This window comes from Opisthocomus hoazin, chromosome 4, assembly GCF_030867145.1.
Source record: "Opisthocomus hoazin isolate bOpiHoa1 chromosome 4, bOpiHoa1.hap1, whole genome shotgun sequence".
NCBI classification, from domain to species: domain Eukaryota; kingdom Metazoa; phylum Chordata; class Aves; order Opisthocomiformes; family Opisthocomidae; genus Opisthocomus; species Opisthocomus hoazin.
Window position 1 is genome coordinate 19,143,394 of NC_134417.1, and position 14,132 is coordinate 19,157,525.

The 14,132-nt window shown below is 41.8% G+C and overlaps 1 protein-coding gene across 1 annotated transcript; it reads left to right on the forward strand.

Moving 5' to 3' along the window:
• Window positions 1-1,880: 1,880 nt before the first annotated feature.
• On the forward strand, window positions 1,881-12,910 carry HRG (histidine rich glycoprotein). Its single transcript, XM_075418234.1, has 7 exons — window positions 1,881-2,169; window positions 5,626-5,733; window positions 6,734-6,815; window positions 7,605-7,771; window positions 8,652-8,768; window positions 10,266-10,352; window positions 11,016-12,910. Exons 1-7 carry the CDS (start codon window positions 1,972-1,974, stop codon window positions 12,438-12,440), a joined length of 2,184 nt encoding a protein of 727 aa, XP_075274349.1. The 5' UTR covers window positions 1,881-1,971; the 3' UTR covers window positions 12,441-12,910.
• The last annotated feature ends 1,222 nt before the right edge of the window (window positions 12,911-14,132 follow it).

A 14,132-nucleotide genomic window follows, 5' to 3' on the forward strand; every position in this document is an offset into this window, starting at 1 on the left:
ACATTGAATTTTTGTATTTTCTTACTCAGAGTTTGAATTTTGTATTCAAACTTGAGCCACTCCCTGAGAAGTGACTACTGCCTTTTAAAAATGTCTTTAACTATCCTGAATAAAATATTTCAAATGCAATGAGATAACATCTTCACCTTTCTGCTTAGCCAAAGATATCAGCATATTCTGTGAAAAGTATGAATCTTAGTATGTACTGAATTACTTTAATAAATAAAAAAAAATTACCAGCAATTCTCTAAAGAAGTCTATGAAGGTTATTACAGCCAAAGAGCACACAAAACTGCTCAGACTGAGAATGCAAAGGCAGCTTTATGTCACATCATGCCATGCCTAGATTACATCTGTATTAAGCTAGTCAGTCCCATTCTGTGTACCAGTTTGAAATGACGTAAAGCTGGTAGGAGTCTGCTCTAAATTTTCTCACCGTTGGAAGATAGCATGTACTCACATAGAAACTATGGACCTTCTGCTGATGATACACCCTTTGGCTTCCTACTGCCTTTTGCTGACGGTAGAAAACTGGGAGGAGTGTTGGGTACACCGGAAGGCTGTGCTGCCATGCAGTGAGACCTGGACAGGCTGGAGAGCTGGGCGGAGAGGAATCTGATGAAGTTCAACAAGGGCAAGTGCAGGGTCCTGCACCTGGGGAGGAACAACCCCATGCACCAGTACAGGCTCGGGGCTGACCTGCTGGGAAGCAGCTCTGCGGAGAGGAACCTGGAAGTGCTGGTGGACGACCAGGTTGACCATAAGCCAGCAGTGTGTCCTTGTTTCCAAGAAGGCCAATGGGTCTCCTGAGATACGTTAAGAAGAGCGTGGCCAGCAGGCCGAGGGAAGTTCTCCTCCCACTCTACTCTGCCCTAGTGAGGCTGCATCTGAAGTACTGCGTCCAGTTCTGGGCTCCCCACTTCAAGAAAGATGGGGAACTACTGGAGAGAGTCCAGAGGAGGACTACAAAGATGATTAGGGGACTGGAGCATCTCTCCTACGAAGAAAGGCTGAGGGAGCTGGGCTTGTTCAGCCTGGAGAAAGGAAGGCTGAAAGGGGATCTTGTAAATGCTTATAAATATCTTCAGGGTGGGTGTCAAGAGGACAGGGCCAGACTCTTTTCATTGGTGCCCAGTGACAGGACAAGGGGCAATGGGCACAAACTGAAGCATAGGAAGTTCCATCTGAACACGAGGAAGAGCTTCTTCACTTTGAGGGTGACGGAGTCCTGGAACAGGCTGCCCAGGGAGGGTGTGGAGTCTCCTTCTCCAGAGATATTCATAACCCACATGGATGAGGACCTGTGCAGCCCACTCTAGGTGAACCTGCTTTGGCAGGGGGGTTGGACCAGGTGATCCCCAGAGGTCCCTTTCAACCCCTACCATTCTGTGATTCTGTGATCACCAGCTTACAAGGGCACCTTGAGCTACATCCCTTCTCCAAATCTGAGTGATCTCCTTGTTTCCATTTCACTAGTTCTCTGCTAGGTAAGGATCTGTAGAAAGAGGAACATGGATATAGCCATCATTTGACCACAAATATTTCAGTGTATTTTCAGCTGAACTGTTTTTGCACTAAACAGAAAACCAAGGTTGCTTAATACCTGCATACATAAACTGGATCTTCTTAATGCCAGGCTCAGCAGCACGCTGCTAGAAGCTAAGTACTTTTCACAGTAAAACACTATTGCACAATGCCTGCTTAAACAATCACAAACATAATCCCTTTGATGGGTAGTCCAGAGAGTATTATAAGGCCTACTTTCCTCAAAATCTGCTCAATCACTATATAATCATTTACTTGCTGTTTGAAAATGTTAATCCAGGGTCAAGGTAATGGCTCTTTGACACAACACTTAAATTTATATAAAACCATGCCTTGTTAGCATTCATCTATAACTTTGGTGGGCTACTCTGATTTACAACCAGACTATCAGAGCATGAGCAGAAGTGACCTAATACCGCAAACAAAATGCTGCTTCTAGCTTCAGCTTTTTTTCTAACACTACTTCAGTGCTCTAATGCCCAAAACAAAACAAGCATTACTCCTGCAGACTGTAATGCCATTGAAAGATATGCAGGAGCGGCCCTGGATTTGGTCAACAGACATCGCAGAGATGGCTACGTTTTTGGTTTATTCCGGGTTGCTGATGCACACGAACTACATATAGTAAGTATCAATTTAAAGCCTGATTTACACGAGACTGTGATTTTAAAATATCATTAAAAGATCATTAAAAGCTTATGTTTATTGCTTTTAATACAGCAATGCTGATGTAATTCAATGAATCAGCTCTGATTTACACTATCAGTATTCATTTGTGCATGATTTATTGTACATAAGCTGGATTTTGAACGATGCTGAATGCCCTCTATTCCCTTAGCTGACAGGATGTTAGCGTAAGAGACACTCTGAACAGCTTTATACAACACCAGACATCAGTTTGTCCTGTCTGTTGTCAGGTCTCAGATGTTATGTTCAAAGTTTATTCAGAGGGTTTCTTTAATCTGTGACTGTCTAACATCAATTAGATCAATGTATCCTGCAAGATTGGTATTTTGTTATCATCTTAATTTTGGAGATAGCTGGATAACTGGAGGGAAAGGAAAAGGCAGAGGAAGCCAAAGGAGGTGAAAATACCACCCTGCAAAACAGGAGAAGGGCTGGATAGAGAATCCCTATCAGTCATTTCCTGTTTCCTTCCTGTTTCTATTTCTGTTTCCTAGAGAGTATACATAAGCCTTTCTCAGTGACTGCCTAAACACCACAGCAAATCAACAGTAGACAAAAGCAATAGAATACAGAATTTCTTTGACTAGTAGATAAAAGAGACCAAGGACATGCAGATTTACTAACGCACCTGGCTACCTTTTAGCTGCTTGGCTATGAAACTAGAATCCAGGTACATATAAACTGTTCAAGAAGCGCATTACACATCTCAGTATGGCAACTGAAATAAACAGGATAGTTTTTGGCAGAGATGCTTAAGACTGCCTTTTACGACAAGAAAAAGCCCAGATAGAGACCCAAAGCCTAGATTCCTACAGGTCTTCAGGCAGAATTTCAAAAAACCCGGTGGATTATTTTGCTTTTCAATTATAAGGATGTGGCAAGTGATACTGTTGGGTTTTACGCAATAGCCAGGTAGGTAAATAGCTTATCTTGGAAGCAGTCAGTCTTCTTCAGCATCAAGAGATTTAAACCCTCAGGTCTCCCGTCCTTGAAGAATGTTGCTGCCATGCAGGTGTGCGTGTGCCACCCCTGTGAAGTGGAGCCACTGGGCAGTAAGACATGCAAAATTCATTGGGTGAATGAGAAAACCCATAGTTGTTCCCACAAAGAAAAATCTCAGTGTTTCTACATTTTAACCAATTATTGACTATATAAACTATAGAACCATAACTTGGAATAGGGACCAGACCTGAGGATCCACACTTCCAGATGAATGCTATAACCACTAGACTACCATGCTTATGTTTTACTTTGTACCCTGAATGAATTTTGCTGTCCTTGCAGTCCAGGGCCACAGCTTCAGCCATCACACAGAGTCTACAAGAACAGAAAAGACTCTTATATACATCTTACTGCTAAAGAATTCTCCCTGTAAGGTCTCTGCACATTCTCAGACTCAAAGCCACTAGGTGTGGTCTCCTGCGTACTGCTTACGTACACTATTGTGCAAGAAGTTATGTTGGCTCCACTTCCAAGATGCCCCTAAAAAAAGAATTAAAAAAAACCCCAAAACAGACCAGAACATTATTTCAATTGTCTCCATGCAACAGTGTGCATCAAGGCTATCACATTAACCCCCTGCGAAACTTAAGCAGAGCAATTCTCTACTGGGTTTACATGGGAGTTCTGCAAGTGTAAGATACACTGGTATTCACATTAGAACAGTTCTGGGCTTGTGTAGTGCAGAACTCTGGTGCCTAAGATGCTTTTAAAACAAGCAAGAAGGCACCATTATCTCATGGTAATTTTTTTTCCAAGAGCTATCCAGCAGATGAACAGAGGAATTTTCTACTGCATATTTGGATGTAGACACTTAATTTCACCCAAGCTCTGCTTTAGGCTTTACTGAATCCAAATGCACTCTGCTGAAGAAAACAAATATTTGCCAGGAATGAACTGGCTTCTTTAGCATTTCACAAGCTCGGATGACAAAGTGAATGTATTTAGCAATTTCAGTTTTAGAGGACTCCTAATGCATAGCACATTTTACAAAAGACTATCTTACCTATCTTACCTTTCAATTCAGTGCAATTTCATAAATACAAATTAGAAAAAAAAAGTCTTTTTCACTGTCTCTGTTCTCTTCTCTGTCTGCATTTTACTAATATGTTGACTAGCAGCTTGAAGTTTTGTGATTTATAAAATAAAATAGAAATGCTAACTACCCCTAAACAGAGAATAATCATGTGGCTAGTGGGCAGGATGGGTGTCAAGGACAACTATATTCTTTTCCTGATTCTGCCGTTGAATAACATGTGTCTTTCTGCAAATCACCTAGCCCCTGTTTGAAAAAAGAGAGACGATGCTAAGACATACGCATACTGCAAAACTAGTGTTTAACATGACACTGGTGGACTCTCACTAACAAAAATACTACACTAGACTGCAGTAATTCTTTCTCAAGGTCTCGTCTATACAGAAATACCCTGAAAAACGAATCTGAATGAAGGAAATGTCATAAAGCCTGAGGACACTTATTCACAGTGAAGGGCTTTGCATCGTTTTATCTAGATGCAAAATAAAACAAGTCTGTGTTCGTTCTGAATGTCTATACAGGGGTTGCATTAGGTTTAAATAATCAATTCCAAACGTAAATTGAGATTTATTTTCCTGCAGAAAAATACAAAACTGTTTCTGTGGGCCACAGATAATTCTTAACACCACACCCCATTACACTGGTAGCCAAATTCAAATTCTGATTCTTTATCTGATTTGCTCAGGAGACAGAAAGTACAGCAGAATTTCAGAGCTAAGGCTCCTGACTTTGTAAGGATTATTACAGCTTTGTTGCATTACTCCCTCAATAAACTGAGCAGGAAGTAAAGTTCTGAAAGAGTATCTGGTCACTACAGTCATTTGAAATGGATGTAGACATACAATTGGCTGTCTAGAAAACTGCTTTCCTAATAGACCAGTATCTTCTACGGGAAAATCAGGAAGAAGAAGTGGAAAATTTTACACATTGGCACTTTCCCTACTTGACGGATGCGGGTTAACAACAGACTCTTCTCCCAGTTTCTCAACAAAAGGATAAGAGGCAACAGTGGTAAGTCGCAGGAAGGGAAATTCTGACTAGATGTCAGGCCAAAAAAAAAATCGTGGAGAAAGTGGTTAAGTACTGGAATGGCCCAAAGAGGTTGACGAACATCTGTCTTGGTGATATATAGAACTCAGCTGAATCTAATTTTGAAGTTAGATTTGCCTTGAGCAAGTGGCTGGACAAGATGACCTCCAAAGGTCCCTTCCAGCCTAAACCCTTTCTATGCTTGTCAGCTCAGAAAAAACTTAATAGGGAACCGGTGAAGTTACTTTAAACATATCTACTTCAAAAAAGTTTCTTTCAGACCAAACTTCTTGTATATAAATGGTTTTTTACCTGCATTTCTCTTCCAGGGAAATTCATCAGTCCTCTACTTAACTTTGGACGTGGTGGAAACTGAATGCCCCGTATTATCCAGGAGACACTGGAGGTCTTGTGAATACAGTGACATCTATTCCATGGCAAGTAATGGCACCCAGGCAGAATCATATGTCAATAATGCATTAACTTGATCTTCATCTGAGCTTCCCAGAAATTTCTGTGTCACAAGATATCTAAGTGAAGAATAGGCTTTGCTATGGCTCACTATTAAATAAAATCTATTAAATTCTAGGGTTCTTAAACATAAGCTAAAAGTTTGGAAAAGGGTTGACTCCTTAAATAAGTGCAGCTTTATATACTTAGTTGTCTCAAAGGAGCTATACTCTGCATTCCACTGATAGTAACAGTAGCAATGTCTTAAGAATAATTTGCTGACAATGAAAGAGGACTAGAAATTGTGTTTTAAAGCGTGTTCCTTGTATGTTAGCCAGAAATACCAGTGTTCTATTTTGCCAGTTTTCTGTCATAGCATTTGTGGTATGACAATGTGAAATATTGGTAGTGTCAGTGCACATATGATATGTAGCAGTACTTGTCCTTTATTGTTGCAGTTCAGTGATGTAGTCTGGGATGAGAACTAGCAGTCCAAAACTTTATTTAAATAGGAGAGTGGTGCTACTGCCACACAGGACAAAGCAGGAAGGCCATGAGGAGAGAAGAGAAGAGAAGGCATTTACTCTTTTTATTAGGATGGGGGAAAGGAATAAGAGAAAAGGTCCATCCACTTTTTGGTAAAGTTTTATGTCACTTTGCAAATCTCTGGCATCCTAACTTCACCTGCTAGCTACTATTATCTTACTGCAAATAAGTATTTGAATGACTGAGAAGGCTGGTTTAGTTTTCCACTGTCTACTCAGTTGTGCAAACTCATAATTAAAATAAAGGCTTTTGTAAAGGGAGATCCCATTTCATCTGAACACAAATTTTGAGTGGTACCAGATCAAACATTCCGTTAACGACCACACCTGTTATTCTTAGAAGTACTGTACATTAAAAGGAGGCGTAATTTCTATGATCACTTACATCTAATTAAATCCAGTGAAAATAACATCATAATCACGTATTCTTTTTTCCTCTCAGGACTTTGGGCAATGTAAGATTATCACAAGCCACCTGCTGAAGAAACCTCAACTGTATGGATTTAATTGTACATTAAGTCCAGGTAAAATAACCACTGTTGTAAGCCAAGGCATACCTCAAACCAGCCCTAGCACCAAATTACAAGTCTGTGCACTACTAGTGTATGGTAACCGTAACAGATTCATTCATCTGCTTGCAATTCGTATTATAGATAATTCAAATGGAATGTTAAGAATGAGTAATAGAATTAAGGTTACCCTACTCTTCTAAAGCAGACTTTATTAATCTCAGATGATATCATCATTCCAGTCCACCAAAACATGATAATGAATATCAGGAAAAAAGTAAACTGGGAAAGAATGCCCGTTTGGCCTGGTAAGATTCCAAGGTAGAGCTAAAAGACTTATAAGAATATTCATTTTCAGAGGTTTGGAGTTTTTTCACAGTACAGAACAAACTTGTATTTGGGCACAAACTGAGGCACAGGAAGTTCCGTCTGAACATGAGGAAGAACTTCTTCCCTCTGAGGGTGACGGAGCACTGGAACAGGCTGCCCAGGGAGGTTGTGGAGTCTCCTTCTCTGGAGATATTCAAGACCTGCCTGGACAAGGTCCTGTGCAGCCTGCTGTAGGTGACCCTGCTTCGGCAGGGGGGTTGGACTAGATGACCCACAGAGGTCCCTTCCAACCCCTACTATTCTGTGATTCTGTGATTCTGTGATTCTGTATTTGTGGAGTGAGTGATAAGTATTTCACTTCCAAGGAAACACTTGCATTTGAGTTTTTCATTAGGAGTTCACATTAAAGGCACATGCACACTCACGGAAGTGTTAATATCCATTGCAATATTAGTAAACTCTCTGTTTTCACAGTTCCACCTGATTTATTAGAGTGCAAAGATTGTCCTGTAAAAGTTGAAGTCTTAGAAGTCACCGAGCAACATAAAAGTATTGCTGCAAAGGCCCTGGAGAAATTCAACAGTGAGGGTAACCACACGAACTACTTCAATGTGGACAAAGTTGAAAAGATTTTAAAGATGGTAAGTGGTACTTTGCCCTAGAACTACTTATAAATGACAAAATTTTGTGAGCAGCTCCAAAATCATTTTCACATTGCCTGGATTCATGGGCTTCTCCCTGAATGCTTTGTCTTCACACTTTGCCGTCTTTAGCTACAGTGACAATTCAGATTGTACCACTGGCTTTCAACAGACTGCATAACACTTAGAAACTATGAATTACGATAGAAAAACATACCATAAAGTATGTGCATCCACTTTTAACCAATTTAGTTAAACTACTGAAACTTGTGTGCACACACATGCTATGCACACCTTCAACACAGACTCGAAGTAGAATACTACTACAGTTGGTAATTAAAATGAAACACCTCTTTATGGAGGCCTTCTCCATGTTCTTATTGAGTAATGCCTTCTCTATGAATAATGCTACTGACAACAGAGAAAGCAACAATCTCACAGTCACTGGCAGAATTTCATCCCAAATTAACATGAGCACTGTAGCACTACACATTCCCATCACTGGAAAGGGGTGGTTGCCATCCCGTAGATCTCTGTATTTTCACAGAAACAGCTGTTCAAGTTAGGGAGAAGACTCTAAGAATGCTACTTCCTAAAAACACAGGTTGTAAAAGTAACAGGTTTTATAGCATACACACACTAGACAAAGAAATAAAGCAACCATTCCAGGAACTCATAAAGGTGTGAGGCAAGTAAGGTATAAATTATTTAATCTATCTTCCTTACTGAATATGCATATATATGAACATTTGAACAGCACAGGTAATGAAAGCATGAGGTAGAGAGGATTTTGACAACAATATGAAGTATAGTTGCTTCTAAAATTATTAGACTTTAAATACACCTGGTTACCACTTCTTGTTTGACCTCTTGGTTTCAGACTGCCTCCCGTGAAGGTCACATTTTAGGATTCTCTATAAAAGAGACCAACTGTTCCAAACCTGCACAGCAAGAAGAACAAGCACTGGAATGTGATTTTCTGGATGACTGGCACGCTGTAAGTAAAGTCTTGGAATGAGAACTGATACAATAGGTGGCACCAGGATGATCCTCCCACAATACTCCCAAGCGTTTCTTCCAAGCAAGCACTCAAACGTGAAACTAAAAATCCAGCATGTTCAAGTCCAGATCCTAATTTTACAGCTGCTCCTTTGTACTCTGTAATGAGCCAATCTGAACTCTCGGTCGTAAATGTAACTGGAGTCTGGCATATTACAGACCTAGAGCTGAGCTTTTCGGTTTGGATCTGGCTTTCACATTCAAATTGTGGCTATTCCCTAGTAAATAATTTGTGCTATTTTCATTAAAATCTTTACACTAACATGAGTCACAGATCTGGAAAAAAATATATGTATTCTGTCATCCCAGTGAGCCCAGGGTTACTTTTTTTCCCTCTGCTGCAGGAGAGTGGAGAGAGGAATAATTCAGGCTTGTCTGCACATTACTGTCAAAGTACTCTCCTCACTCCACCTTCCCATTACAATAATAGTCTACACCAAAGAAACAACTAGTCAAGATCATCATTTCAGAATAAATTATTCCCCCAAAATTAAATGAACGGAATGAAATACAAATATGGAAAAAATTAAAACATTTAGAACGGCTGCTTTATCTACATCCATCTTCTTCTCTTGCTGTTTATATTCCAGAAGACTGGAAAAGGTTGTGAATGAACTGGTAGAGGAGCCAAAAGTTCACCAGAATGAAGCACAGGCCAGGTGCCTGGATGTTTTGAGTTCTGTTCTCAGTGCTGCCACCACTGGTGTGTCTGTGTGTAAAACGCTGTTAACATTTGTAATCGTTAGTCATAGTAGGCTATAAATGGCCCAAACATACATCAAGATAAAGCATCCACTACAGAGAGCATACACAGAACCCCTTACCCGAGTTCTGTGCTCTTTCACATGATCAATTCCACACACAACAACTGGGCAGCAGGTGAAAGTCACAGCAAACAGGAAGGGAAATAATGCTAAAAGATTATAACAAACTGCTTCTCAAAAGATAAATACGGGAGAAAGCTCTACCTCGAGCTTTGTCTGAAACAGCATAGTTACGCAGTGTCTGTTTTTGAGGACTTTGAGCAACATTGCAGAATAGCCCAATCTGAACAAATGTTTGACAAGCAAAGGCAGAAAAAAAGAAACAAAAATCAGTCCCCCACAGGGTACTCATTTTGGAGGCATCAGTAGCTGACCAATTTCTTACAGACATCAAAAGAGAAGTAAGATGGAGAGTAGTAGCCCTCTAGATGTATATGACAAAGTGGTCTTCACAGTCAAGAACACTCAAAAATGGCATTTATTTTAATCATTATTAATCATTGGCAAATATTACTGGTCAGAAAGCTCAGGATCAAGCTATGTTATGTAGATATACTTAGGTATCAAAGGAACTAGCCTAACTTTTAAAATGTTGAACTTTCAGTAGCTTCTATTAACTCCATCACAAGAACCCAGAAGTGCATTGGGTTTTTTTCTTTTCTTTTGCTTAGCACGTGGGATTCTGCAAGGCAAGAATTATCAGTGATTCAGATGAACCTGATGGAACAGATATAAGCTGTGAAATCTACCATCCCTGGGTAAGTACTCACTTACTGAAAAGTCGCTGGCTGTATCTTCATGCAGACTACAGCAACCTGACTTAGTCCAGACTGACAGATGATTGCAGCAGTTGTTTATGTCCCTTTATTACTGCCTGGGTGTGATGCAGCATGTCAGGTCAGACTGGCTTTTGACTACTAGGACAACCAGAGCATGAATTAGAATTGATCTGTCCCTACTAGGGGGGACCTGACTAGCTGTACCCCTCCAAGGGTGTCTTCTCTCAGTCCAGTCACAGTTCTTAGTTAAAGTGAGTAGAGACTGGCAAACAAGCTCAAAAGAATTCTAGAAAGCAAGGGCAGGGGAGATGATCTTTATCATATTTGGTATTCCAGTTTATTACAACAGCTGCTCCAGTGCTGGTTTTATTTTGTTTCAATCCATCACAAATTTTGCTCAGTTGGTTATATCCTTTCATTTTGTTATGGTGTAGCATCTGCAGAAGATTTTCAGTAATGTGGCATTTTATCATCTACCCCTTCTCTTCTATCTTGAAAAAAACACAGGTTTTTTTTCCTTACATATCATTCGAACTATAAATGCAAACCTACTAACTCCCACTTGCCTCTCTTTCTCACCACTTTCTTCTGTCCTATTTACATCTTACTTAATACTTCCTCCCCTGGTGTTTTTATAAACAGCTGTATGACTACGGGCAAAGATGCAAATATTCAGCTCTGGGACAGCCACACAGACATCCCCATCATCATTTTGGTCACAGACATCATCACAGGCATGGATGTCCACCCTCTTCTCAATCCAGACCTGAAGACCCTGACCATAACCATAGTTTCAATGAAGAACGTCAAGATGGACATGAAGAAACTGCTCCTCCTCCTCTCCCCAACACTGGACCACATCACCACCCTCACCCTCCACACCATTGTCCTCCACCTCCTCCTCAGGGACCACATCACCACCATCCTCCTCCCCATCATGGATCCCACTGTCCTCCTCCCCCTCCTCATGGACCACATCACCACCATCCTCCTCCCCATCATGGACCACACTGTCCTCCTCCCCCTCCTCATGGACCACATCACCACCATCCTCCTCCTCCCCATCATGGACCACATCCTCCTCCCCAAGAGGAACCACAACATTCTCCTTCTGCTCCTTCTCCTCTTGATGAACCACATCACCCTCCTCCTTCCCAAGAGGAAAAAATTCTTCATCTCCCTTCTCCTCCACCTCCCCATGATGAAACACATAATCCTCCTCTTGGTCCCCAGCATGGACCACACGGTCCTCCTCCTCCTCCTCACGGACCACATCACCACCATCCTCCTCCCCATCATGGACCACACTGTCCTCCTCCCCCTCCTCACGGACCACATCACCACCATCCTCCTCCCCATCACGGACCACATTGTCCTCCTCCCCCTCCTCACGGACCACATCACCACCATCCTCCTCCCCATCACGGACCCCACTGTCCTCCTCCCCCTCCTCATGGACCACATCACCACCATCCTCCTCCCCATCATGGACCACATTGTCCTCCCCCCCCTCCTCATGGACCACATCACCACCATCCTCCACCCCATCATGGACCACATTGTCCTCCTCCCCATCCTCACGGACCACATGACCACCACCCTCCCCCCCATCATGGACCACACTGTCCTCCCCCTCCTCACGGGCCACATCACCAACATCCTCCTCCTCCCCATCATGGACCACATCACCCTCCTCCTCCAGGACATCCTCCTTTTCTCTATCATCACTATTACAGACATCACTGCAACAAGACAAGCATTTTGGGAAAGTACTTTCCATTCCAAGTAACAGGAGCTGTCTATCGCATTCCAGTTCTAAATCAGCAGGATACACTCACAGCTCCCTCTGCAAACTTTCCTGAGCTATCCCAAAACAGCCCTCACTCCTTTGGCACTGGTGAAGGTATTCCCTTCACTGGCTCAAGCCTAAAGGAGACGCCAGCAGCTCCGGGTTTTCCAGATCACCCTACACAATCAAAGTCATGCCCAGGAAACCCCATACTTGTTCTTCCAAAAATTTTGCCTTTATTTCCACATAGCTCCATGGCAGAAAATTCTCCTACATGACCTCAGAGAAAGACGTTCCTGGCTTGAGACTTGCAGGGCTAATGACAGTTGTACAATGAATGAAAACAGCACATGGAGAAGGGGAAAAAGCATACAATTTCTAGGGAGAAGCAGCACTGGAAATAATGATTAAGACAAGTATTCCAACCTTCCTCCTGATCCCAGCTATCTCAGACTCCACACTAACTGAAAGGCTCAAAACTCTGAGTCCCCCAGACAACGTGAGTGGGTACAAAGCTCCCTAGCAAACAATGTTCCTTTAGTTCTAACAAAAAGGAAAATCCCCTAATAGCAAAAACTGCCATCTAGAATCTTTCATTTTCTCATCATTCATAATTATAACATACTTCTCTGAGGAAATCTGACCTAGAGGAAATTTGATTGCCTTCCATGAAAAATGATGCATGGCACTACATTCATAGTTTATAAAGATTAAAGAAAATAAAAACAAGTACGCATTTTTTTCTTGACACAGTTGCCAAAGTTCTGTCTTTTTTGCCATTGTGGATATTTAGCTGCACAGTAAACATTCAGGAAGCATACTCTAGCATAAATTGACTAATGGTGGTGGGTTACCACCATTATCTAGCAAAGGTCTGAGATTAGTTAATGACTTGTAGTGTAACACTGCAGTGTGGCCTGCACAGGTACGTCCTTTGCTACAGCTGCTGGCAGTGCTATGCCAGAAATACTGCATTCAGGGACAGCCCTTTTCAAATGGTTCATAACTGCTCTCAGGGGAGGAGAAAAGCAGATGTATGTAATAATTCTTTCATGTAAATATTTTCTTTATCACTGAACTTTCCTCAATAGAAACTGAGTTGGGAGATGCAGGAAGAAAGAATACTGGTGTCTCTTTATACTCTAGCCCCCATCAAGGTAAAGTCCGTTCAGAGACCCCAGTGAGTTACTTCAGAACAGTCATCATCTAATAAGCAAGAACATGGGATTAATCTTAAAAAATTAGTAATTTGGTCCTCAGAGTAGCTTTTTAATGGCATAAAGTAAATTACAGTGTGAGGGCTACACTGAAGAAAAGGAAACAAAATGGGGACAGAGTTTTGTTTAACTGAGTGAAGGTTTTCTAATTTTTAAAAGTGCGTTATCATTTACGAACAACCTTATTTCTGGCATAGTTTATCCACAAAGTCTCTGAAGTGCATTTTCTTTAACCAAAACTTGTAGCAAGACACAAATGGACCGGAGATGAGGCAATCCCAAGGTGTTCACAGAATCACAGAATGTTAGGGGTTGGAAGGGACCTCTGTGGGTCATCTAGTCCAACCCCCCTGGCCAAAGCAGGGTCACCCAGAGCAGGCTGCCCAGGACCTTGTCCAGGCGGGTCTTGAATATCTCCAGAGAAGGAGAATCCACAACCCCTCTGGGCAGCCTGTTCCAGGGCTCCATCACCCTCAAAGTAAAGAAGTTCTTCCTCGTGTTCAGATGGAAATTCAGTTTGTGCCCGTTGCCCCTTGTCCTGTCGCTGGGCACCACTGAAAAGAGTCTGGCCCCATTCTTTTGACACCCACCCTGAAGATATTTATAAGCATTTACAAGATCCCCTTTCAGCCTTCTCTTCTCCAGGCTAAACAAGCCCAGCTCCCTCAGCCTTTCTTCATAGGAGAGATGCTCCAGGCCCTTCATCATCCTCGTAGCCCTCCTCTGGACTCTCTCCAGTAGTTCCTCATCTTT